At 43.5% G+C, this 24,116-nt stretch overlaps 1 protein-coding gene across 1 annotated transcript; it reads right to left on the bottom strand.

Moving 5' to 3' along the window:
- Positions 1 to 1,691: 1,691 nt before the first annotated feature.
- LOC113445629 (outer mitochondrial transmembrane helix translocase-like) lies at positions 1,692 to 22,807 on the bottom strand. The gene is made up of 10 exons (XM_087938682.1): positions 22,451 to 22,807; positions 18,827 to 19,032; positions 15,800 to 15,898; positions 13,549 to 13,669; positions 10,114 to 10,314; positions 7,761 to 7,867; positions 6,831 to 6,920; positions 5,930 to 5,980; positions 5,084 to 5,259; positions 1,692 to 3,525 (listed from the first exon to the last, which is right to left on the bottom strand). The coding sequence occupies exons 1-10, from the start codon at positions 22,452 to 22,454 to the stop codon at positions 3,405 to 3,407; spliced, it is 1,176 nt and encodes a 391-aa protein (XP_087794808.1). The 5' UTR covers positions 22,455 to 22,807; the 3' UTR covers positions 1,692 to 3,404.
- Positions 22,808 to 24,116: the final 1,309 nt, after the last annotated feature.

Genomic DNA, 24,116 nt, shown 5'->3' with positions numbered 1-24,116 from the left:
GGTCATCGTTGTCCCAAATGCGCTTTTGCAGGAGGCAACTGGACTTGCTGGTTTTTTTCTTTTGAAAACATTTCATATCTCATCCAAGAAGCTTCTTCGAAGAAAAAAATAAGAAAGTCCAGTTGCCTCTAGAAAAAGCATCTTTGGGGCAAAATGACCTGGATGACTTGAGAATCTCCACAGACTTCTGTGATGGTGTCTAGTTCCTGCTTCCTATTTCATTGGCTCAGCGGGAGGATTTTGGTGGTTTTAACAGAGTTTGGGCTTAATCCCCCAAAGGAACTGCGCCTTCTCATCTTGAAGCCCCAAGGTAAGACTTGCAAGCACATATATTCTGCAGAAACCTGGTATTTGGCAGACTGAATTTTAGGCAGGAAAGGCAATAGGTGCTGTAAGGCAGGGGTCTCCAACCTTGGCAACTTTTAAGACTTGTGGATTTTAACTCCCAGAGTTCCTCAGTCAGCTCTGGGAGTTGAAGTCCACAAATCTTAAATTTGCCAAGGTTGGATACCCCTTCTGATGACCCAGGCGTGGCACAAAGGCAACACAGTTACATATGTAAGAAAAGTCGCTTTAATACCTCCAACTTTGCCCCCAATGTCCAGTTACTTTCAGCTGGAGAAAAACTCTCCCCAAAACAGTCTTTAAGTGGAGGAAATTCAGTCCGAAAACAAAGTACATCTAAACTAAAGAAATATCCACGCAAACCATGCTGCAGCAATTAACTGGACAGGGCAGGAAAAGGAATTGCAGACTTGAAAGACCAGCAAAACACACACACAGTTGGGAAGACGCCAGGAACCCAGATAAGCCTCGACAATAAGAGATAACTCACAATTTTCTTCCAACAAGTTGCTGTGCGCAGCTTTCCTTTTTAAACACTGTGTTCCCAGCTACAGCTAATGAAGGGAATCAGGGCCCTTTCCTCCCCTGTAAGCCATGCAATTCACGTTGCTTCCTTCTCCGTTCCTCCTTGCATACCCTAGGATGAAGAGAGGGTGGGTCTTCCTCTGAATTCCCTCTGCCTTGCTCTTACCTCTCCCCTGCTCTGCCCACCTGGACTTCCCTTCCCCAGTTTCTTCCACAGCCACTGGAGCCACACTCCCACTTGGCCTCCCCCTCGGAATCAGATTTCGACAGGGACATGACACCCCTGCTGTAAGGAAATCTTTCCCCAAACATTTAGGCCGGACTCCATTTACAACATCCAAAGCCTTCTGACAACAAGATGGCAGCAAACAGCAAACAATGAAGCTGAAACTCAGAACTTAGGAACAGAAGGGGAATACTTGAGGAAGTTAGTATCATCCTTGTATCCACAAGTTCTCATTTTCTCTTACTTGAGAACAAATAAGTTACCCGCACCTCCACTTAACCTCTTTTCTGAGCTCTCCCAGAGCCATCTCTGACCACGCTTTAAACAAATGTTTCACATGATTTCCTGCATTTTGAAGTGGAAAAATCTTCAAATACTCGATTGTAAGATGTACTCTCCAAATAAATAAAATAAATAAATAAACTTGAGCTATGTTAAATTCTGTTTCTGGCTGGGGGGAAAACAGAAACAGTGATTGGAACATTTAACAGGCTTAGTGGACTCTCCAAAACTTAAGAGGCATTCTCTAAGAAATAAAAAACTAAGATTAATTGAAATTATTATCCTTGTACACATAACACAAGCACACGCAAAGTCGCAGGACAAACAAAACTTTAATAAGTAATCAGCTTAAGAGTGAAACCTCTAATTATTCTGATGTGAGTTGTAGCAGTCCTTTTTCAATGTTACTCCCAAGTACAGATTAAGAAGTTTAAAAAAATATGTTAGCAACATTTCTAGCCTAAACTGTAATTAACATTGAAAGAATATATTTTTCTTTTTCTCTTTTTGCCCTCTATATTCTAAGCTATTTCATAGACTTAATAATTTTACACATATACAAACATCAATGTAAGGAAACAATGCAATGTGCTAAGATAAAAGAGAAGAAAAAATTATGAACTTTCCAAATGCTTATATATGAAGGATGTTAAATTGGAAATCACCTCTCAGTGAAGTAGGATTTAATCTGCCCTGATGTTTCTATTATATCTTAGCCTTTCAGTGTTGCTGTTTGCCAGGCAATTGCCCAGTTAATTCAGTCTCCTCCTAGGGGACAGACAATATAGTAATTTAATAAATAAAATCTATTTTATTTCTGAAAAGGGATAAATGTGCTTTGAATGTGTGGCCCAAAACAGCCTGAGTTTTGGGCCACCCACTTGAAGCATGTTTATTTTTAAAGAGCAGCTTCAGGAAATGTAGAACGGAGTATAGAAGCTGCCAATTAAAATTCTGATAAGTAGTATCTTAGTACTCATCGTTAATTGGTTCTGGGAGACATGCTGAGTACTAAAAACGAGTGCCATACCAATTTTTTCCCTTAAGGAATTCTGTAGTGAATTACAAGGCAGCTGATATCTAGCTTGTGCATCTAATACCAAACAAACAATGAGTACCAGGCCATAATTTTTGCATCTAAATGTGTTGAGTAGCAAATTCAATGAATTTCAAAGCAGTTGAGTACCAAGGTACTACTATATATCGGTCCTCAGCTGCGGGGATCTAGAACAAGAGTATTTTTTTCAGGAATGATTTAAAAGCCCTCAACAGATTGAGATAACAGATAAAATAACGACAAATAAAAAAACTAGGACATATTTTCAATTCTTAAATGTTTTACTTATACGTTGGTGCAAAACCTTGAATGGGTGGCTGTGACAGCTGTGAAACAACTTGCTATAGCTTTGTTGCATGATCTTTTGTTAAGGAAAGACTGAAAAAGGGGGAAGAGAAGAGATTAAAAAAACCAGTTAGTTTATGCCCTCTTTAATGCTAGCTTTAGTTAGTAGCTGCACTGCTTGATAACGAATGCTTTGCTACTCAGACAATAAGATCTCAACATAATGGGTTGATAATTTGTATGAGTGATACTCTTGGCTCTCTTGATTCTTGTGACTGCTTTCTTTATAGGGATGTTTCTCCAATTTTGCAGCACCCCAATAACTCCCATAATTCTCAGGCAGCCTCACCAGATGTTGGAAGTTTCTCTCCCCAACACCTTTGGGGTGCCCTTCAGATGGAGAAAATCCACCCCGCATGCATAGTGTTCATTTTTTCCCTTGTTGAATCATCCCGGCGTTTGCTTTCTTAAGAATGTCTTCATTCCTACTTAGCTTTCCCTTTAACATTACAGTAGAGCATGGGTGTCCAACTTTGGCAACTCTTTAAGACCTGTGGACTTCAATTCCCACAATTCTGGGAGTTGAAGTCCACAAGTTTTCAAGTTGCCAAGGTTGGACAACCCCACAGTAGAGCAATTGCGATGAGGTTCATCTTTGTTCTCCAGGCTAGGAATCCCATCCACTCAGTCCAAAGTTGGCTCTGTCAGCGTTGCCGACGTGGCTCCTCTGGACTCTTTCATCTTTTCCAGGGCGAGCAGCAGGTCAAGCTGAGTAAGTGGCCTCAAGGGATTTTCTTCCAAGTCCCTGGGCAGGAAGGAAAGGAAAGGCATTGTTGAGGTATTCCCCGTTGGGAGAATGAGTGCACTCAGGGAAACATAGTGAGAGTGGTGATGAATAACACACAACCAGCATACAGATACACTGAATAGTAAAATGTAAGTTTTAGTTCCTGTAAACGGGTAAACAAAGTCCAACAAACAGTCCAAATCATACGTGATTAAAGCAGCTAGTATTCAAAATAATCAGTCCAGGGATAATCCAAAAACGAAGTCCTTTTCTTTACCAGTATCACAAACAAAGTTCAGTAAATGGAGTTTGCAAATAGTTGCAAGACTCACAGCAATTCAAGCAGAATGACGATCAGGCAAAAGGAAAGCAAAGGAAATGCAAAAAAGAACAAACCAGGTTTCTGGCGCCATCTTATGGCCGTTGGAGGAACCTCAGCCAATCACAATTACAACATTCTCTTAAAGATACAACAGTATCCTGGTTTATATATTGCCAACCCAACTGTTAGGTGACCGTCATTCCTAACAGGCTTTCTTGTTAGTTCTTCCTCTCTAGAACTCCTTTTCCATTGCCACCCCTGAACTTTAGCTCATAACTGTTGAAATGTTCTTATTCCTTTTCAAGTTTGTTCTCAGTTGGGACGATTAAAAACACCAGGCCACTGCATGAAATTAAATTTATGTATTCTTCACCCAAGCACAACGAGAGTAAGCTGTTAGGTGAATAGATGTAAGGACTCCTTCCATCCAGCAATACCACCCCAGTCACGCAATAGCAATAGCAGTTAGACTTAAATACCACTTCACAGTGCTTTACCGTCTTCTGTAAGCGGTTTACAGGTTCAGCCTATTGTCCCCCAACAATCTGTCCTCATTTTACCCACCTCAGAGGGATGGAAGGCTGAGTCAACCTTGAGCCGGTGAGATTCGAACTGCCAAATTGCAGTCAGCCAGTAGTCAGCAGAAGTAGCCTGCAGTACTGCACTCTCACCACTGTGCCACCATGGCTTCAATACCCTTCTCAAGATCATCGCATATAAGAATTTGTCAGCGTATAAGAAATTATGAGCTGGGACAGCCATAACAACAAGTCAGCCAATGGGAAACGTTTGGTGACTAAGAAACAGGATCTGTTGTGAGCCATGTCAGACAGCTTGGAGCCTGGGTGTGGCTTAGCTTGACTGTTCTGTATATATAAAAGCGAAATACCACTCACGCATCATCACAGAGTCTCCAGAACTATAAAGCCTACAAACTTGAAATTTGGCGCGTATGTTCCTCTCGGCTTCTAGATGCTCACTAAGAAAGGATTTTTCAAAATGACCATCAGAGCATTTAGAGTATTTCCTATATTATTATTCACACGCTCTGATGCTAAGGAGTTCAACTCGTAAGTCACTTTTTCCAGTGCCGTCGTGGTTTTGAGCAGTCACTAAATGAACTGCGGTAAGTTGAGGACTGCCTGGGCTATATTCTATAAAATGTTCTCACGTTGGTGGAATGCAGCATCTTCCGACAACCGAACCTATGGAAGAGTTCAGGGGCAAAGGGTCAGAAATGAGGGTATGACTTACGTTTCTTCTACGCTCCCTCTGTGGTGGAGCAGGTGGGCTATCTGCCTCATTTGTTGTTTCCGGACGTAGTCGCGCACGCGATACGTGGCCGCGTCCCGGCACAATTCCCACAGGTCACTGCCCGAGTAGCCGCGTGTTTTCTCTGCCAGCTCCTTCAGGTTCACGGCGTTGCTCATCTGAGGAAAAATCCCCAGTAAATGAAAACCTGGGTTTGTTCAACGATTTTGCCCCTGTTGTCACCTCAGGAAACTCCAGACATATAGGGGACAATTTTGTAGGAGACAATTAGTTTATTTGGGCGAAGATCTGTTCCTGCATTCTCACCAAGAATTGTCTGCAACAGCGTGGCATCTGAAAGATATCGGCCTGGCAACTCCCCAAGCCCAATAAAGGTCAGTAATTGTGAAATATCTTGAAAGACCGTTGGCCTGGAGATTGCTAGAGAGGAATTCACTGTAAACTAAATAAAGGGGGTTTATCAGGACGAGGAATCAGCTTCATGCTTTTGGAGAAGCCTAAGTCAGAACAAGGACATAGGAAAAAACATCTAACGGGTCCTGCCATAGATCAGAATTAAGAGCTTTGAACCAATTTTTAGAATGAAGCCCAGGGCAGCCACATACACCCTGAGGATTACCTGTGAGCATCCATTGTGTTTTCAAATATTCTAGGTTTTTATTGCTGAAAAAGTTTACACAAATAAGCTTAACTTGCTGCCCTAGAGGGAAACCTATCTCTGACTACAGGGACTTGTTAACATTCCAGAAGGGATTTTTTTCCCTCCACAGCTCTTTCCTTTAATAAGATTTCATTTGAAAACATGGGCAAAGAAAGCAGGCAACTTACATTTTCTCCAGCCAGAATTAGCTTCAGGATTTCTTGTCTTTGCCTTTGGGTCTGTCGGAGCAGAGAGTGGGATTGAAAAGACAATACGAAAAATGAGAGAGAGGAGAGAGAGAGAGAGATGAGAGAGAGGGGGGAGAGAGAGAAGAGAGAGAGGAGAGAGAGAGAGAGAGAGAGAGAGAGAGGGAGAGAGAGAAGAGAGAGAGAGAGAAGAGGGAAGGGGAGAGAGAGAGGAGAGAGAGAAGAGAGAGAGGAGAGGAGAGAGAGAGAGAAGAGAGGAGGGAGAAAGGGAGAGGGGGAGAGAGGAGAAAGGAGAGGGGAGATAGAGAGAGAGATTGGGTGCCTTTGAATGAGTCTTGATCAGAGGTCCTCAAACTTGGCAACTTTAAGACTTGTGGACTTCAACTATGCTGGCTGAGGAATTCTGGGTGTTGAAATCCACAAGTCTTAAAGTTGCCTAATTTGGGGATCCCTCTTGGTAACTGCCTGGATAGATCCCTGCAATTTTCTTATCAATATTTCCGAAGTGGTTTGCCATGGTTGCCCCCTACCTGGGGCTGAGGCAGAAGGACTGGGTCAAGTCAGCCAGCTGGCTTTGTTGCCTAAACCACCACTGCACTAACCTGGCCGTCTCTTTTTTCCTACTTTCTTATCTGTGTTGGAGGCATTTAAATATGAAATGTTCTATACGTTGTTTTCTGTGGTTCGGCAGTTATTTTGGGGGAGTGGCATCTAGGCCTCCCTGCCAAAAACTTTCAGATTCCAGGTTCATTCCCCACAAAGAACTTAACGGTTTGACTGGCTGGATCTTGCAAAAGTCCATATTGGGTGTGAGGTCTTACCATCCAACAGTGTGGATGGATGAGGAACAAGGTTTGTGGGAAGAGAAGTCAGGTCTACTCACAGGAAGTGCAATATGAAAAGCGGTTGGCATTCTCCTCAGGATGGCTGGGTCCACATCTTGAGGCCTGTTGGTGGCTCCCAGCACCATCACCTGAAATGGGTAGATTAAGAGATTAACAGAGTTGGAAGGAACCTAGTGTAGGTCATCTAGTCCAACACCCCACCTCCCATCCAAGCAGGAAATCCTACACCAGGAGTCTTCAAACTGGACAGTTTTGTGGATTTCAACTCCCAGAATTCTTCCTCCAGTCACGTTAGCTCAGGAATTCTGGGAGTTGAAGTCCACAAATCTTAAAAGTTGCCAAGTTTGAAGATGCTTGCCCTACACCATTTCTGATAGTTGGCAGTCCGGTCTCTTCTTGAAAGCTTCCAGTGATGAAGCCCCTACAACTTCCAAAGGCAACGTCTGTTCCATAGGTTGGTTGTTCTCACTGTCAGAAAATTCCTCCTTATTTCTAGGTTGAATGTCTCCTTGTTCAGTTTCCATCCATTATTCTGTGCTTTAGAAAATAGCTTGACCGCTTCCTCCTCTCTGGGGCAGCCCCTCAAATATTGGAAGCCTGGTCTCCTGTCTCCCCTGGTCCTTCTCTTCCCTAGATTAGCCAGGTCCAGTTCCTGAAACGGTTCTTCATATGTTTTAGTCTCCAGTCCCCTAATCATCCTGCTTGATCTTCTCTGGACTCTTTAACATCTCAACATCTTTTGTATAGTGTGGTGACCAAAAGTGGTCACCACACCACCATGTGTTAACCTTCAAGTCACCATGTAGTTTTATTTGTGATGTGTTAACGTTTCTTTTTTCAGTATGTGGGATGAGCATAATGTGCAAACAAGGGAAATGCACAGGCTCTGATGAAAGAACAAATGATCCATATTTTTAATGCTGGCTTGGACTCAATTTGCATGAATGGATCCAGGTGCCAAGCCTTACCTGGCAATCAGACGCTGTCTGTAGCCCATCCCAAAGGCTCATGAATTCTGCTTTCATCATAGCTGTGGCTTCATGGTCAGTTCTGGAACGGTTCCTAAGAAAGGCATCTACCAGAAATGGGTAGAATATTAAAATAATAATTCGACAAAGTTTGAATTACTGCATTTCTCTATAGATATCGGTCTGTTTTGTTCAGCAACATGCTTTCTCTTTCATCTCATTCTAAAGCAATAGCAAAATGCAGTGGAAATTAGACCCCAAGGTGCTTTTTTCAGGAGGCAACTGGACTTTCTTGTTTTTTTTTCTTTTGAAGCCTTTTTGCTTCTCATCCAAGAAGCTTCTTCAACTCTGATTGTATGATGGGGAATGGAAGGATTTATACTCCTTGCAGACAGCTGGTCATTTGCATTCTTTGAGAGAGTTGTGGAGGCCACTTGGAGGTTTATTTGTGTCCTCGGGGTCACCTAAGCGGTACAAATGGCTGTGGAGTTTTCTTGGCTGCAGGATGTTTTTCTACCCTGTGTCCCTTCACAGTTGAAGACAGGCTCGGGCCTTTGGAGACCAGTCTGTTGTTGTCTGCATCTCAAGCTGAAGTGCAAATGGTTCCTGTAATTTGCATTTTTTTTCTAAGAAGGCTCCACAGCCATTTGCACTACTCAGGTGACCCCAAGGACACAGATAAACCTCCAAGTGGCCTCAATGACCCTCTAAAACAGGCCTGTCCAACCCGCGGCCCACGGGCCGCATGCGGCCCAGGTCGCCTTGTAATGCGGCCCAGTGCCCACCCCAACCTTCGTGCCAGAACCAGTGAGGAGGAGGAGGAGAGGCAGGCACGAGGCGGGGCGAGGCGAGCGCCATGCCAAGCAGCAACAGAAAAGGCGGGTGCCGTCAGAGCGCCACCTTCTGCTGTTGCCGCTGCCGCCGCTTCTGCCCCCGCCGCCACTGCTGCTTCTGCCTTCCAGTCCTGCTGCATCCAGCCGGGCCATTTGCAGGAGGAGAGGTAGGCACGAGGCGGGCGAGCTTTCTTCCCCCCGCCCCCGCAAAATTTGGCCAGAAAATAAACCGTGATAAACCATGATTAAAAAAACATGATTAAAAAAAAATAATTTTAATAAATAATTAATAATAAATAATAAAAGCATCTCACTAACTTCATTTCCAAATAAATTTAATAAGTTAACTATGTTTTCTATGGTTTTTGGGGATGATCAGGTATCGTTACTGTTATTTTATTTTATGTGCGGCCCAAACCAAATTTTCATCTTCTAATGTGGCCCAGGGAAGGTGAAAGGTTGGACACCCCTGCTCTAAAAGGATGCAAATGACCAGCTGTCTGCAAGGAGTACAAATCCTTCCATTTCCCCACCATCCAGTCAGAGCTGAAGAAGCTTCCTGGATGAGTTTTTCTTCAAAGAAAAACACGGAAGTCCAGTTGCCTCCTGAAAAAGCACCTTTGGGGCAACCATGGCCTGGTTCAATTTGAATCTCCACAGACTTTCAGTGGAAATTAGTTTTTTTTTCCCCCAAAGACTGAACTGTTGTTTCTTACATTATGATCATATTCTACCTTCTTTTAAAGGGTGATGACACCAAGGATGACAGAAGACAAAATAACCCACAGGTTTTTTTTAAAATCTATGATTTAAAAATTCACCCTACCGCCCTTTGGGATCTTTCAGGAAGAATGGAAAAAAACAGAATTTTAATAGAATATGATGGATATATTACACAATGGCAGAAGCAATAGGAGGGCCAATCACAAAAATTTTGCCAAACTATGAGTGATTTGTTCAAGCTTTTATTAAAAGTCTGATTCCCTACCCACCAATGCTCCATATCACTTCTTTTCAATTGAAGTGTTCTGTTCTAATAAAATCCTATTTAATGGAAAGACGTGTGAAAGGACCTAAGCAGAAAACTGTTGACTCCATGCAGTACCCCAAAAGGTAAATTTTTAAAATCAAAGTCAATAATGAGGAAAGAACATTAAGTTATGGCATGTGATACACAAGAACCGCAGACTGGGATCTTAGCAGGAGTGGTATTCAGCCAGTTCTGGAGAACCGGCAACGGAAATTTTGAGTAGTTCAGAGAACCGGCAAATACCGCCTCTGACTGGCCCCGCCCCCATCTATTCCCCATCTCCCGAGTCCCAGCTGATTGGCTGGGTCTTCTTTGGTTGCCCTGCACAGAAGAATGGAGCTGGAAAGCAGGTTAGTGGGGTGGGGAGGGAATTGGGGATTTTGCAATAACCTTCCCCCAGGAATGGGGAATCCTTCCCCTGTCACGCCCACCAAGCCTCGCCCACAGAACCAGTAGTAAATAATTTTTTGAATCCCACCACTGATCTTACCTATTTCATCAATGAAAATTATGCAGGGTTGGATTTTGATGGCCAGAGAAAAAACGGCTGCTGTAAGTTTCTGTGACTCTCCATACCATTTGTCCATCAAGGTGGGTGCTTGAAGGTTGATGAACCTGCAGTTAGATGCCTGGGCCATTGCTTTGGCAAGAAGAGTCTTGCCACATCCAGGTGGTCCATACAGTAAGACACCTAAATAAAAGGGAAAGCCATCAGCCCATATTCAGGTGGTTCTCCTATTACCTGCCTCCTAATGAATCAAAGGTAAGAGCCCTTATTCTGATTCAGGAAAAGAATGTGACCCTGCCTTTAGATCAAGGGTCTTCTTCAAACTTGGCAGGTTTAAGACTTGTGGACTTCCAACTCCCAGAATCCCTGAGCTAACGTGACTGGAGGAGGAATTCTGGGAGTTGAAGTCCACGAGTCTTAAACCTGCCAAGTTTGAAGACCCCTCTTTTAGATGTGCCTGTTTTAGGGGGACACCTGTCCCAAGCTTGATATTTGGATGGGGGCCCATTTGAAATGGTCAAATGAAAAAAGCAGGACGAGGGATGACATGATAGCAGTGCTCCTGTATTCACTGTGATATTAAAAATTTTGAACACCATTTATATCTGCCATCTTCTTACTACATTACAGCATGGCAAAGACAGGAAGGGGCTGTTTTATACTGCTGAATCCTTGCCAAATCTTTGTTCCCATATAGGACTTTGTGCTTAAGTCAGTTTAGTGAATATATTTCAGTATAAAGAGAAGCGTTGACAGATTTTTTTCCCCCACTTAGAGAACAAAATAACATGGAAATTACTTCAGCTGTTTTTATAACAAATATGGTCACTTGTTGAAAGGTATAACAAGAATGGAGGAGTTTATGGCCTTCCAGATAATCAGTATGACCACTTACCACCTAGGTAACAACTTTCGCCAACATGGGCAATGGATAATATCAACCCTTCAAGGGTTATTAAGTTATACAATATTATCAAATTAGAACACAATCTTGAAAGCTTGGCTGTGTCTTCCCTACCCTCCCTCTTATACACCAGGGTATTAGGATGAGAAAACCTGAGCTTCTTTCTAGTACTTTCTCTATTTCCTGCATTTAAAGTATGTTTCTGTTTTGTAACCGTTTCTCCATACTTTCTCCATGGCCCAACCTCTACAAGTAGGAATGTGAAAAAGATCACTTGAAATCTAGAAAGACTTCTAATGAAAAGAAGGACCAACGCTGACATGATAACAGTGTGCTAATATCTCAGGGACCGCCACAAAGAAGAGGGAGTCAAGCTATTGTCCAAAGAACCTGAAGGCAGGACAAGAAGCGATGGGTGAAAGCTAATCAAGGAGAAATCCAACCTACAACTAAGGATAAATTTCTGACAGAACCATTAAATCAGTGGTGTGGATGCTCCAACCGTGGAAGTGTCATGCCCCTGTTGGAGTCTGATTCTGAGGAGGAGATTGAGGAGCTGACAGGGAGTGGGAGTGTGGCTCCGGTGGCTGTGGAAGAAATGGGGGAAGAGCACAGTCTGGCTGGGCATTTCAGGGGAAGACCCAGGGCCACCCCCCTTTATCCTAGGGCATACAGGGAGGAACAGAGAAGGGAGCAACGTGGCTTATGGGAGAGAAAAAGGCCCTGATCCCTTTCATTAGTTGCAGCTGGGAGAAGAGGATATAAGTGCGGCGTTTGCACACAGCTCCTTGCTGGAAGCAAAGCGTGCATTATCTTTGTTGAGGCTTATCTGGGTTTTGGCATCCTCCCAACTGTGGGTGCTTCGTTATCTGTTGAAAGTCGGCAATTTATCATCCTTGCCTGCCTTGTTAATTACTTCACTGTGGTTTGTGTTGTTGTTTTTATTTCTAATTATCTTTACTTTGGGTTCGGACTGCATTTCTTTCCTTTGTAGATTGTTTTTGGAAGAGTTTGATAATCGGACATTGGGGCCCAAGTTGGAGGCATTAAAGGGAATTTATTCTACTTTTGTGACTTTGTTATTTTTGTGTCACGCCCCAGGTCATCACAGGAGATCTTCAAGATGAGATTGGACAGGCATTCATCCAAAATGGTATACGATCTTCTGCTCAAGCAGAAAGTTGGTCTAGAAGACCTTTAAGGTCCCTTCCAGTTGTTATTCTGTTCTGTCACTTAGTATTGGAAATAATCAGATGGATCAACACTTTATATTGAATGCTTCAGGATGCAATACAACATACAAAATGAAATATGGAAGTATTTCACTAGTGCTAGTTGACAACTTACAGCCATTTGTTTAATCAACGTTCAAAGTTACCACAGCACTGCAAAGAGTGACTTATGACCAGTTCTCCTACTTATGGCCACTGCAGCATCCCCACAGTCACATGATCAAAACTTCAGGTGCTTGTCAAGCAGCCTCTATTTATGATGGCTACAGCAACCTGGGGATTGGGTTGGATTGCCATTTGCAACCTTCCTAGGGAGCTTCTGATGAACAGAAAACAATGGCGGAAGCCGGATGTGCTTCATGATCTCATGATTCAGTTAACAACTATGGCAAATGGTCATAAAAATGGTGCATGGCTAAATTAAGAACTGCCTTGCTTAGCAACTGAAATGTTGGGCTCAGTTTGGGTTTTAAGTTCAAGGACTATGTCATGCCCCTGTTGGAATCTGATTCCCAGGGGGAGGTCGAGCAGCTGACAGTGGGAGTGTGGCTCCGGTGGCTGTGGGGGAAACTGGGGAAGGGCACTCTCCGGCTGGGCATTCAGAGGAAGACCCAGGCCCACCCCCTCTTCATCCCAGGGCACTCAGGGAGGAACGGAGAAGAAAGCAACGTGGGTTTCATGGCTTATGGGGAAAGAAAGGGCCCTGATCCCCTTCCTTAGCTGCAGCTGAGAAAACTGTTTAAAAAGGTAAACTACGCACAGCAAAGTTGCTGGAAGCAAAGCATGAATTATCTTTGTTGGTCAAAGTCTTATCTGGGTTCTGGCATCCTCCTAACTGTGTGTGTTTCATGATCTTTTGGAAGTCTTCAATTCCTTATCCTGCCCTGTCTCGTTAATTGCTGCAGTGTGGCTTGTATTGATTTTATTTATAATCTATATGTACTTTGGGTTCAGACTGAATTTCTTCCCTTTAAAGACTGTTCTTGGGAGAGTTTTTTCTCCGGCTGATGATAACTGGACATTGTGGGCCAAGTTGGAGGCATTAAAGGGACTTTACCTACTTTTGGGACTTTGTTGCTTTTATGCCACGCCCCAGGTCATCACAGACTACCTGTATGTGGGGCTTTCCTAAATGCTTCTATGTATTTGGCTATTGACATTAATAGACCGCAAAATAAAAATTACATTGACATGGGATAAAGTGAGGCAGAAGCTGGAGGGTGGGGCCTGAAATGACTCATTTGCCTCTGGATTCTAAAATGGAAGACATGCCAAGGATACCTTTTGGGGGCTGGCAGAGCTTGGAGCGCTCGAACAAGCGTGTCTGTTGCAAAGGTAAGATTACGGCGTCTCGAAGTTCACTGACCAGCTCGTCTAAGCCTGCAACATCGTTCCAGGTGACCTGAAAATGGGATACATTTTTTGGAGGGCTGAAATAAGAAAGAGGTTCTGAACCATTTAGTAAGACCAGCTAGCTTCCAAAGCTGGCCAAGTCCAAATTTTGGACTTCAGATGGACCCTCAGTTCTGCTCACGCTCCTTCCTTCTCTTCGCCCTTGACTTTTTCTCCCCCTGAATATTTAAATCTGAGTTGAGGGCTACCTCAATGGGAAAGTCTGGTTTGGAGTAAGTAGAGGCAATCTTATTGTTGATAATAGTTAATTACTCTTCAAATCACTTTCCATTTGATAGATACAGTATTCATACACTCTCTGAATAATAGGTCAGATTGTTCTACCCCACAGTCACCCTCTTTGTTGTGGCCCGCCAATGGCCAGTGGAGCTGGCGGCAGACTCAGACAGTAAGGAGGTTGGAGAGGAACATGGGCCAGTCCTGGAGTCTGGGGAAGGCTCTGACAAGGGCTCTGCATCAGAGGCAGAGATGGGGCCAGAACCATCAGCTGCATTCAGAGTCGGAGATCAGTGAGGCAGAAGAGCAGCTGGAGCCTGTTCCCAGTGTGTGCATGCACAGAGCTGCCAGGAGAGGGGAACAGCTAAGGAACAAGGGTCGACTTGGGAGTAAAGCCACAGTTGGATGGTGAATGGCCCCTCCCTTAGGGAATAAAGAGGAGCAAAAGGGGGAATGGGGTTTGCAGGAGACAATTAGTTCAATTCATTAGGGTGAAGATCTGTTCCTGATTCTTTGCCAAGTATTGTCTGCTACAGAGTGGCGTTTGGAAGCTATCAGCCTGGCAACCCTCCAAGCCTGATAAAGGTCTGTAGTTGGGAAATCTCTTGAAAGACTGTTTGCCGGGACTTTGCTGAATGTGAATGATAGGAATTCACATTAGCCTAAATAAAAGGGGTTTTGTCGGGACGAGGAGTCTGCTTCGTGATTTTGAGAAGCCTAGGTCAGAATACTCTTTTAAAAAATAAGATGAAAACACAGGTGTCCACAGGATAGGTTCAAAAAGTGAAAATAATGTCCACAACCATGCTGTCAATGCTCCATAGTGCTAGGGAGTTTTGATCATACAGTCATGACTCAGCCATTTTGATTTGATTTTCCTCCATATTCATTTGGAAGCGAGAGAGATGGGTGACAGTCACAGAAATTCTGCCTTTCCCACATCACTTTAGACATGGATATCAGGTCAATGTGCTACTGTCAGGACCACCAGCTCTCTTCAGGTTACCATTTGGGACTCTAGACTCTGGGCCTCTGATCTGACTGGTCCTACTTCACCACCAAGACCTGCATACTGGATGCCAATGTAATCGAAATTCTGCGTGGATAGAGCCTTCCTTGGTCTCTGGCACCCAAAGGCCAGACAAGGAAGAATGGATGGAAACTGAACAAGGAGACATTCAACCTGGAAATAAGGAGAAACTTTCTGAGAGTGAGAACAATCAACCCATGGAACAGAAGTTGCCTTCGGAAGTTGTGGGAGCTTCATCACTGGAGGCTTTCAAGAAGAGATTTGGTGGTGACTTGAAATGATGTAGGGTCTCCTGCTTGGGTGGAGGGTTGGACTAGATCAAGCGTGTCAAACTGGATTTCTTGAAGAAATCAGCATTGTAGCTCTCTGTGGGCTGACTGGTGGGGGGAGAGATGGGATGGATCCCTCCAGCAGCACCCCATGGGCCAAAATGGGGCATGGGTGTGTGTGTGTGTGTGTGCCCTATTTGGCCCGGCAGAGTGCTGCAGGAGGCCATTCAGGCTGAAAATGGGGTGTGGGAAGGCCATGTGCAGGCCCCCCATGCCCCATTTTGGCTTCCAGAGACACCACCGGCTGGTCCTTTCCAGGCCCACCCCGCAGGCCAGATATAAGCACCCCCTGGGCCAGATCCGACCCACAGGCCTTGAGTTTGATACCCCTGGACTAGATGACCTACACGGACCCTTCCGACTCTTATCAATCTGTTGATCCCCTTTAAGCAGACATTTCATGCTGTTGCCACCATCTCTTTTGAGTTTGCTCAGCGGCCAACCCAGGGCCAAATCGCTCTTCCCAGTTGTCCAGCTTAGTGCAGGGAGAATCTCAAGTCACAGCTGAGGGTGGGACAAGGGAAGCAGCAACTCTCCTTCTTACCTTTATGTCCCTGGGAACCACCAAATGAGCAACAATGTTCATCTCGTACTCCGTCAGCTTCAGCTTTTCTATTCCAATCTGCTTCATCAGGTCCTCTGCCTGTCCGAAGAAATAAAAAAGGGCAGGGGTGTTAAAACTCCAGGCCCACGGGGTGCTTAGATTGGGCCTGTGGGGCCGCCCTGGAAACAGCGAAGGACTGGCTTGCAGTGCCTCTGCCAGCGAAAATCGAGCTCAGGAGGATCACAGCCTACCCGGGTTCCGTTTTCACTGGCCGAAGACTGCAGGAGGCTGTTGCAGCAGAAAACGGAGCTCGGGAGCCCATTTTCATGGGCAGTACATTCGAGTGATGTTGAGCTGGCCACGCTCACCCTGGCCACACTTTACTGCCCCCTCGCCCCCGAGGTCAAACACAACCCTGATGTGGCCCTCAATGAAATTGAGTTTGACACCCCTAAAAAAAGTGGCGGATTAATTTCAAGGTTGAAACCTGTTTAGGTTGACGTGGCATTTTCGATTTAATGAGCTATAGCTGCTGACTGGTACTTACTATATTCAGCACAGGTGCCCAGTACAGGTTCAGAAAAGAACTGTGGGTCTTCATAATAATGAACACAAAATAGATGTGGTTGAAACCGGTCTAGTCAATTCTACACAGTCACTGAAAAGCAAGCAGCGGCTTTTTCAGCCGCATCAAACAGGCAACAAGAACCGAGCACAATTATTTTGAGGAAATTATCCCACTTATAGGACTTCTAACTGCTGTCAAAAAAGATCAGAAGCCTCTTCATAATTTCCCTTTTTCTTTTCTTATTTTGTTTCTCAGCTATTCACTGTTTACAGAAACTGGAATTTAACCTGACGTCAGTGGTGGGATTCAAATTATTTTACTACTGGTTCTGTGGGCGTGGCTTGGTGGGCGTGGCAGGGGAAGGATACTGCAAAATCTCCAGCCAGAGGTGGGATTTGCCGGTTCTCCAAACTACTCAAAATTTCCGCTACCAGTTCTCCAGAACTGGTCAGAACCTGCTGAATACCTCCTCTACCTGACTTGTCTTCAAATATATATATTTTTGGTTCAAAACTCTTGCATTACTTTTTTTAGGGTGTTTTCCATTTTCAGCCACTTTATGGTATTTCCAAAACTTTAACCTAATTTTATTATAAGCCAGCAATTGTATTTCATTGATGTCTCATAAGTGTGTGGGCATGAACATATAAATAAAAACTGTAATGAAAGAATGAGGAATTCCATGCACAGCATTTGCTTTGGTTCTCTATATAGTAGAGGATATATGTAGCTCTGAATTGACCTGCTGTATTCTTGATGTTCTCTGACTTGGTGGTTTTTCTTCTAGAATACAATTTACAAGATACAATATAAGATCTACAACAGGAAAGCAAGTCCACATAATAAAATGTATGAATGACCTTGGGGAAAGAGGGGTAGAGTCAAGGAAACAATCAGGCATCACAGTCCCTTAATGGTCAGAAAAAGAAATTTAGGAAGGATCTTCCCTATTGAAGCAAGCATTTCAAAAGAGGTGGGAAATTTGTGCAAGACTTGCAAGATTTTATTCTTATCTTGTTAAAATTTTCTTTAAATAGGCATATGCTTATGTATATGGAAAGAGAAGAGTGGGGAAAGAGTCCAGCTTGTTTTCTTTTTAGTTTGTATCATATACATTCTGTAAACATGAGTTTTCCTCACCTTGACCTAATTTGGTTCTAGCCAAATTGCCTGGAAATTTGTGGAATTGTAAGCTCAACACTTCTAAATAGATCAGTCTGGGGGAGGCTATTATTAAAAGCTTACATGCATGGCAGGAAGGCTGTGATAATTATTTCCTGTTCTGTTGTGTTTGATCACCACATCCAGTACTGTATAACACAAATGAGGGATGCCCATATTAGAGATGTTCTAGCCTGTTTTCTCGTGTGCAGTAAAGGTCAAAACAAATGTTATCTCCTAGCAGGCTATCCATTCATTTCTGAACCCGATTCTTTTGCTAGATCTTGGAATGGTTGGTAATTCCCTATACTGTTATGCAGTATCTCACATCATCTCTATGGTTCTGGCTTGAACAAAGCTAAATATGACCCTTCTCTGTTCCCATACATACCAAGCTCCCACCTTATCAACTGAGCTTCATCTCAGCTGTCACTACCTATGACTCAATGTAGACCGTAATAGTTGAGTTGGTCCAAAGTAGGGGTCCCCAACCTTGGCAACTTTAAGACTTGTGGACTTCAACTCCCAGAGTTCCTCAGCCAGCTGGGAGTTGAAGCCCACAAGTCTTAAAGTAGTCAAGGTTGGAGACCCCTGGTCCAAACAACCTACTGAAGACCAGTGAATTGGACCAACTCAACTATTATGGTCTACATTGAGTCATAGGTAGTGACAGCTGAGATGAAGCTCAGTTGAAAGGTGGGAGCTTGGTATGTATGGGAACAGAGAATGGTGGGATATATTTAGCTTTGTCCGAGCCAGAACCGTAAAAATGCTGTGAGATATTGCATAACAATATAGAAAGGCAACTCAGGGCACAGCAAACAAAAAAGAGTTAAGAAGGACCAGTGATTCTGTTAGGTAAAGGGTCCCCTCGCATATATGTGCTAGACGTTCCCGGCTCTAGGGGGCAGTGCTCATCTCCGTTACAAAGCCAAAGAGCCAGCGTTGTCCGAAGACGTCTCCGTGGTCATGTGGCCAGCATGTCTAAACACTGATAAGGCGCCCTAAACACTGTTACCTTCTCACCAAAGTGCTCCCTATTTGTCTACTTGCAGTTTTTACATGCTTTCGGTTGGCAGAAGCTGGGACAAGTAATGGGAGCTCACTCCGTGACGCGGCGCTAGGGATTCGAACCACCGAACTGCCGACCTTTCTGATCGACAGCGTCTTAGCCACTGAGCCACCATGTCCCTGTGAGTCTGTTAGAACTTGTCAAAAATATTAAGACAAATCATGATTAAACAGTGGCTTTAATTTCACCATGGGAACCCAGCCACAAAGATACTTGTAGTACATACTCTTTTCTTCAACTGCATTCGTTGCTTCTGGGCAGGGTCTAGGGCATCCGAGACCCACTTTATACCGAAGTAGGTGGTGGCGCCAAAGACGGCCACACGTAGTAGAACAAGACAGGCTTCATTCCGTGTTAGAGGGCGAGTCAAGAAGTCCTTGGACAATTCTCCCAGCAAGATCTCCAGAGTGTTCCTAGCTCCCAAACTGGAACCTAAATTAAAATTGCAAAGTGGTATGGAGATAGGAGAGGTTAGAATATAAACTCCTGAAGCCATTGCACTAGCAGTTAGTGCTGCTGTTAAATTATTAAATTACTAGCTCAATACCTGTGCTTCGCTACAAAACTATGTGGTCAGGCTTAGTTTTTGGGGAGGAACATAAGGGAGGAAAATTCTGCCTCTGCCTACCAGCATCCATCAGTATTCATCTGGCTAGCGTCCTGTCCATGTGGGAGAGAGTTGAGGGTTGTTTGGAAACTGAAAGAGTATGCGCTGTGTGAACAAGAAGACAGCAAGGAGCCTGGGCGTGGCTTAGCTCAACTGTTCTGTACTAAAGCTGGTTGCTGCTCTGAAACTGAAACTCCTCCGCTTGTGTTTTGCTTTTGGAACAGATTTCTTTTCAGGTGGGGAGGGGGAGTAGAACTCCTTAGCATCAGAGCATGTTAATAATAATAATAATATAGGAAATTCCCTGTGCTCTGATGGTCATTTTGAAAAATCCTTTCTTAGTGAGCACCTAGAAGCCAAGAGAAACATACGGGCCAAATTTCAAGTTTGTAGGCTTTATGGTTCTGGAGATTTTGTGATGATGAGTGAATGGTATTTCGCTTTTATATATATAGATGGAATAAAAATCTGTCCACTATAAAATGAGTGCAGGTCCAGAGTACTTTGGATCATGCAATATAGATTCTTCCATTATATCTTTGCCAATAATTAACTTAGTCTCATGCTGTAACATAAGGAAAATGAATAGCAGCTCACTGGTAGAGTGTGTATGTTATCTGGGGAAAAAAATCCAAGATTACACTCTTAGAACTTCCAAATATGATTTGGATTTCCTGCCTAAAAGCTTGCAGGGATGTAGTCAGTCACTAAAATTGAGCTAGATATAATTTTCTCCATGTAAGGCAGTCCCAACTGCTTGGGTTCTTACAATTCTCCAAAGTAACAATGTTGGTTTGATATGTAAGAAATACCAAGCCACAAAATAGCCAACCATATTCCAGCTTAATATGTTGAATCAGTTTACATTTCTAATTGCGATTATGTAAAGATTATGCCACCATCATCTTCATCATCGCCATCATCATCTTATAGTCTACTGAATCCTTAAGGACTCTCAGCAGTCTACGGATGAAATAACATGAGTAAACGAATACAAATAGCAATAGCATTTAGACTTATATACCGCTTCACAGTGCTTTACAGCCCATACGCAGTTTACAGAGTCAGTGTCAACTCATAAAATATTTCTATGGTCTTTTTAGAGTTGCCAACAGATAGGGAGGGGGCAGCAGTGTGGCAGCTTCGAAATCAAAAGTGCATTCCATAAACAGTTTTCAAAGATAGTAACTAGGTGACTGAAGTTTCTGCCATGCAAAGATCTAACTGGAGAGCATGATTGATGATTCTTGGCTATGGATGTGTCCCATTGGAGAATATGAATTATGATACACCCGGGGGATGGGAGAAAACCAGGGTCAAGGGTGACAATGAATTATGAGTCGGCTACACCCAGGCAGTGCCAGACACGTTAACTCCCAATAAATCCTTTTGAAGTTTTGGAAGTTTGGCTTGAGAGTCATGATTTAATTGGGGTAACTGCTGGAATCCTGACAGTCAGGCTATTGCCCCCAACAATCTGGGTCCTCATTTTACTCATCTTGGAAGGATGGAAGGCTGAGTCAACCATGAGCCAGTCAGGATCGAACTCCAGGCTGTGGGCAGAGTCAGCCTGCAATACTGCACTTTTAATGACTGTGCCACAATGACAAAAATAGCATAGCAATAGCAATAACACTTGGACTTATATACCTCTTCACGGTGCTTTACAGCCCTCTGGAAGTAGTTAACAGAGTCAGTCAATTGCCCCCAACAATGGAAAACACAATGTTAAAGGATCCAAACCAAATTATAGTTGTTAGTTGTGGCATATCGAATCTATGGGTCCTCATACACCCTGCTTTCTCAGCACAATGCTATGTGGAGATGTTGATTTATATTACGCTAAAATAATATAAATACTGTATAAATTCTAAAATAGCTCTCCTCACAGAGGATCAGGAAAACTTCAATTAATCCAGAGAAAATGGACCTGGGGAATCTCATCTCCATCAAGCATCAAACATCAAGCATGGACTTTTGGCTCAAAAAATATAAATGCTGATTTAAATGAATAAGATTAATACTATATTGGGAACACTTTTGAGCATATAAAGGATATGTATAAATTTTTAATAATTGCACTTCAAACCTGAGCCAGCCAAGGCTGGATACTTGGCAAACCCTGTATGAGTACTCTCTGTTCTCTGATTTTGTAATTGACTGTCCCCACTGTGCTATCCATCTTTGAATTTATTTTATCAAAAGGTAGCTTAAAAAAGCCCTGGGACCCTCTCAGCCCAACCCACTCCACAGGGTTGTTGTTTTAGGGCAGAGGTCTCCAAACTTGGCCACTTTAAGACTTCTGGACTTCAACTCCCAGAATTCCCCAGCCACCTGGCTGGAGAATTCTGGGAATTGAAGTCCACAAGTCTTAAAGTGGCCAAGTTTGAGGTCCCCTGTTTTAGGGGAAAAGGCAGGGGGTGGGCATGTTGGATATGTTCACCAGCTTGAGTTATTTGTAAAAATAATAAAGGCAGAATACAAATAAATCATAAAATCATAAAATAAATGAAATTATTACATAACTTATTACATAACTTATTACATAAAGTAAAAATAAAATAAAATAAAATAACTTTCCAACGCTTGTGCCAGAAAACTGTGCTGTTCCCTAAGCTATGTTGTGGCATCGGCTTGAATGGTCTTGCTGGAACCGAAGCTTGAAAAATCAGGGCTTACTCTTTTGCAATAAATAGAGAAGCTGCTTGTGGGTTTATGTTAATTTAGACACACACACACACACACACACACACACACACACACACACAGGTTTGGCATAGTCGGAGAATCCACCTAAGCGGTGTTAACGGGATGCTTCCCCATGTAGCCTCCAAAACAGGGACATCCTCAGAGGATGGGAAGGGAGGATTCGAAGACAAGACATCCTGTTTTAATTGAGATGTGTGTGTGTGTGTGTGTGTGTGTGTGTGTGTGTGTGTGTGTCCGCGTGTATGTGTGTGCAATCTCGTGGCGAATCGGGAGGGACAGCTTTAAGGCCGATCTTGCCGGGGACCTGCTGTTTTTGGTTCCCAGGGTTATTACTGGCCTTAATTTGTCCCTCCCGGTTCGCAACAAGATTGTAACGCAACACACCTGGCAGGAGCACGGTGGAGCTTCTGTTGCTGACCATGGTCCTGAAAAACAAGCAAACAAACGCCGAGACGAGGCCGCAGCTTGCAGCTCCCCACCCCCCACACCAAAAAAAAAAAGTGGGGGGGGGACGAAAAAGGGAACGAGACTCACCCATCCGTTGCTCTCGCCGCCTCTCCAGTCGGCTAAACTCCTCGCGTAGAAACAAGACCCGTGGGGGGGAAAAAATCCTTCCTACTTCACCGCTCCCGACTTCTGCGCATGATGATCGGGCTTGAACTCAAACGGCTGGCCGCCCGTGAATGGAACAACTTAGGTAAGGCTAGAGCTGAGTTTGGCTTTGGGGTTTTAGCAAGACACTCCGGTTTTAAGAAACAAAATGTCATTGGTTAAAAATAGAAATTCAGCCCAGAGATTTAAATCTCCCTCTGGGGACTGCTTTATGTGACTGCCCTTGTGTAGAAAAGGCATGGTCTTATATGCTGGTCTGTAATGTAGGGTGTATGGCAAGGGTCTTCTTCAAACTTGTCAAGTTTAAGACTTGTGGACTTCAACTCCCAGAATTCCTGAGCTAACATGACTGGAGGAGGAATTCTGGGAGTTGAAGTCCACAAGTCTTAAAGCTGTCAAGTTTGAAGAGTCCTGCTGTATGGGAAGCCCCTAACGAGGCACGTCTATTTATGTTAATTCGGAAGGAAGAAGAACAGAAATCAGTAGGATTTATTCCCAAGTTCTTCCCTAAAGATATCTTAGTTAAGGAACATTTCACTATGAAGTAACTTTATTAAGCTCAGTGAGACTTTTGTAGCAGGTATCACAAAGAGAATCCTTTCTGTATTGTACAGATTAGCTGTGCAGGTTGAACTTTTATTTACCTGAGAATATGTGTCACTGAACCAAACAGAATTTAAGTGAGCACATTATTTCAGTTGATAATATCTTGCAGATTAATTTGAGACCTTGTAGGGAGGAAGCCTACATGCCAAGAGAATGCTTTGAGATGAAGTACATTTCTTCAGACATAACAATTCCTTACCTTCTTTTTGGGAACTACCAGATCAGAGTTGCATGAATCCAGATGACTAAATAGCGGAAATGTGAGAGTATTTTTTGAATGTCTTTGGTGCTACTTAATGATGGCCTGAGTTTTTGCAATCTGGCTTTGCACCAGGGTTGAGTTTTATTTTATTTTTTTGAGTTTGCTGTCAGGATTTCTGCTTACACCATCATACAATTGGCAGTTGAGTAATTCAGATTCATAATCACCCTGTCATAAGAAATTAAATTACCCTATAATAATTTATTCTTGAACTTGGGTGACTTTCAGTGAGATAAGTTATTTCTTTGCAATGCCATCCATAACAAGTTAAAAAGATGTCTTACTGGTGCCACATATGGAATGGCATCAAATATTTGTCCCTTTTTGCATCAGATATCTGTTGCCACCACCACTCCTTTCCTGGGAGGGCTTCGCTTTGTTGCTGTGACTGTCACTGGTTTTAAAATGTGTTGGTGTGAAGTTGGAGTTGCTATCTGAATTTTTGAAAAGTAGCTGCAGCCATGCAAACAAACCCATCCCACATGCATTGAAACGTTCACTTATATACTCATAGGCAAGGATCTCCAAACTTGGCAACGTTGAGACTTGTGGACTTCAACTCCCAGAATTCCCCATGAATCCTGGGGAATTCTGGGAGTTGAAGTCCACAAGTCTTAAAATTGCCAAGGTTAGGGACCCCTGCTGTAGAAAAATAACTGTCACAGCCTTGGTCACATCGAACAACCCAACTGCCCTCAACAAGATGAATGCAAGCAACGG

This window comes from Pseudonaja textilis, chromosome 9 (assembly GCF_049901715.1).
Source record: "Pseudonaja textilis isolate UNSWEBS1 chromosome 9, rPseTex1.2, whole genome shotgun sequence".
In the NCBI taxonomy this organism is placed as follows: Eukaryota; Metazoa; Chordata; class Lepidosauria; order Squamata; family Elapidae; genus Pseudonaja; species Pseudonaja textilis.
The sequence above is the reverse complement of the archived record's forward strand: the minus strand, read 5'-3'. Positions and strand labels throughout refer to the sequence as shown.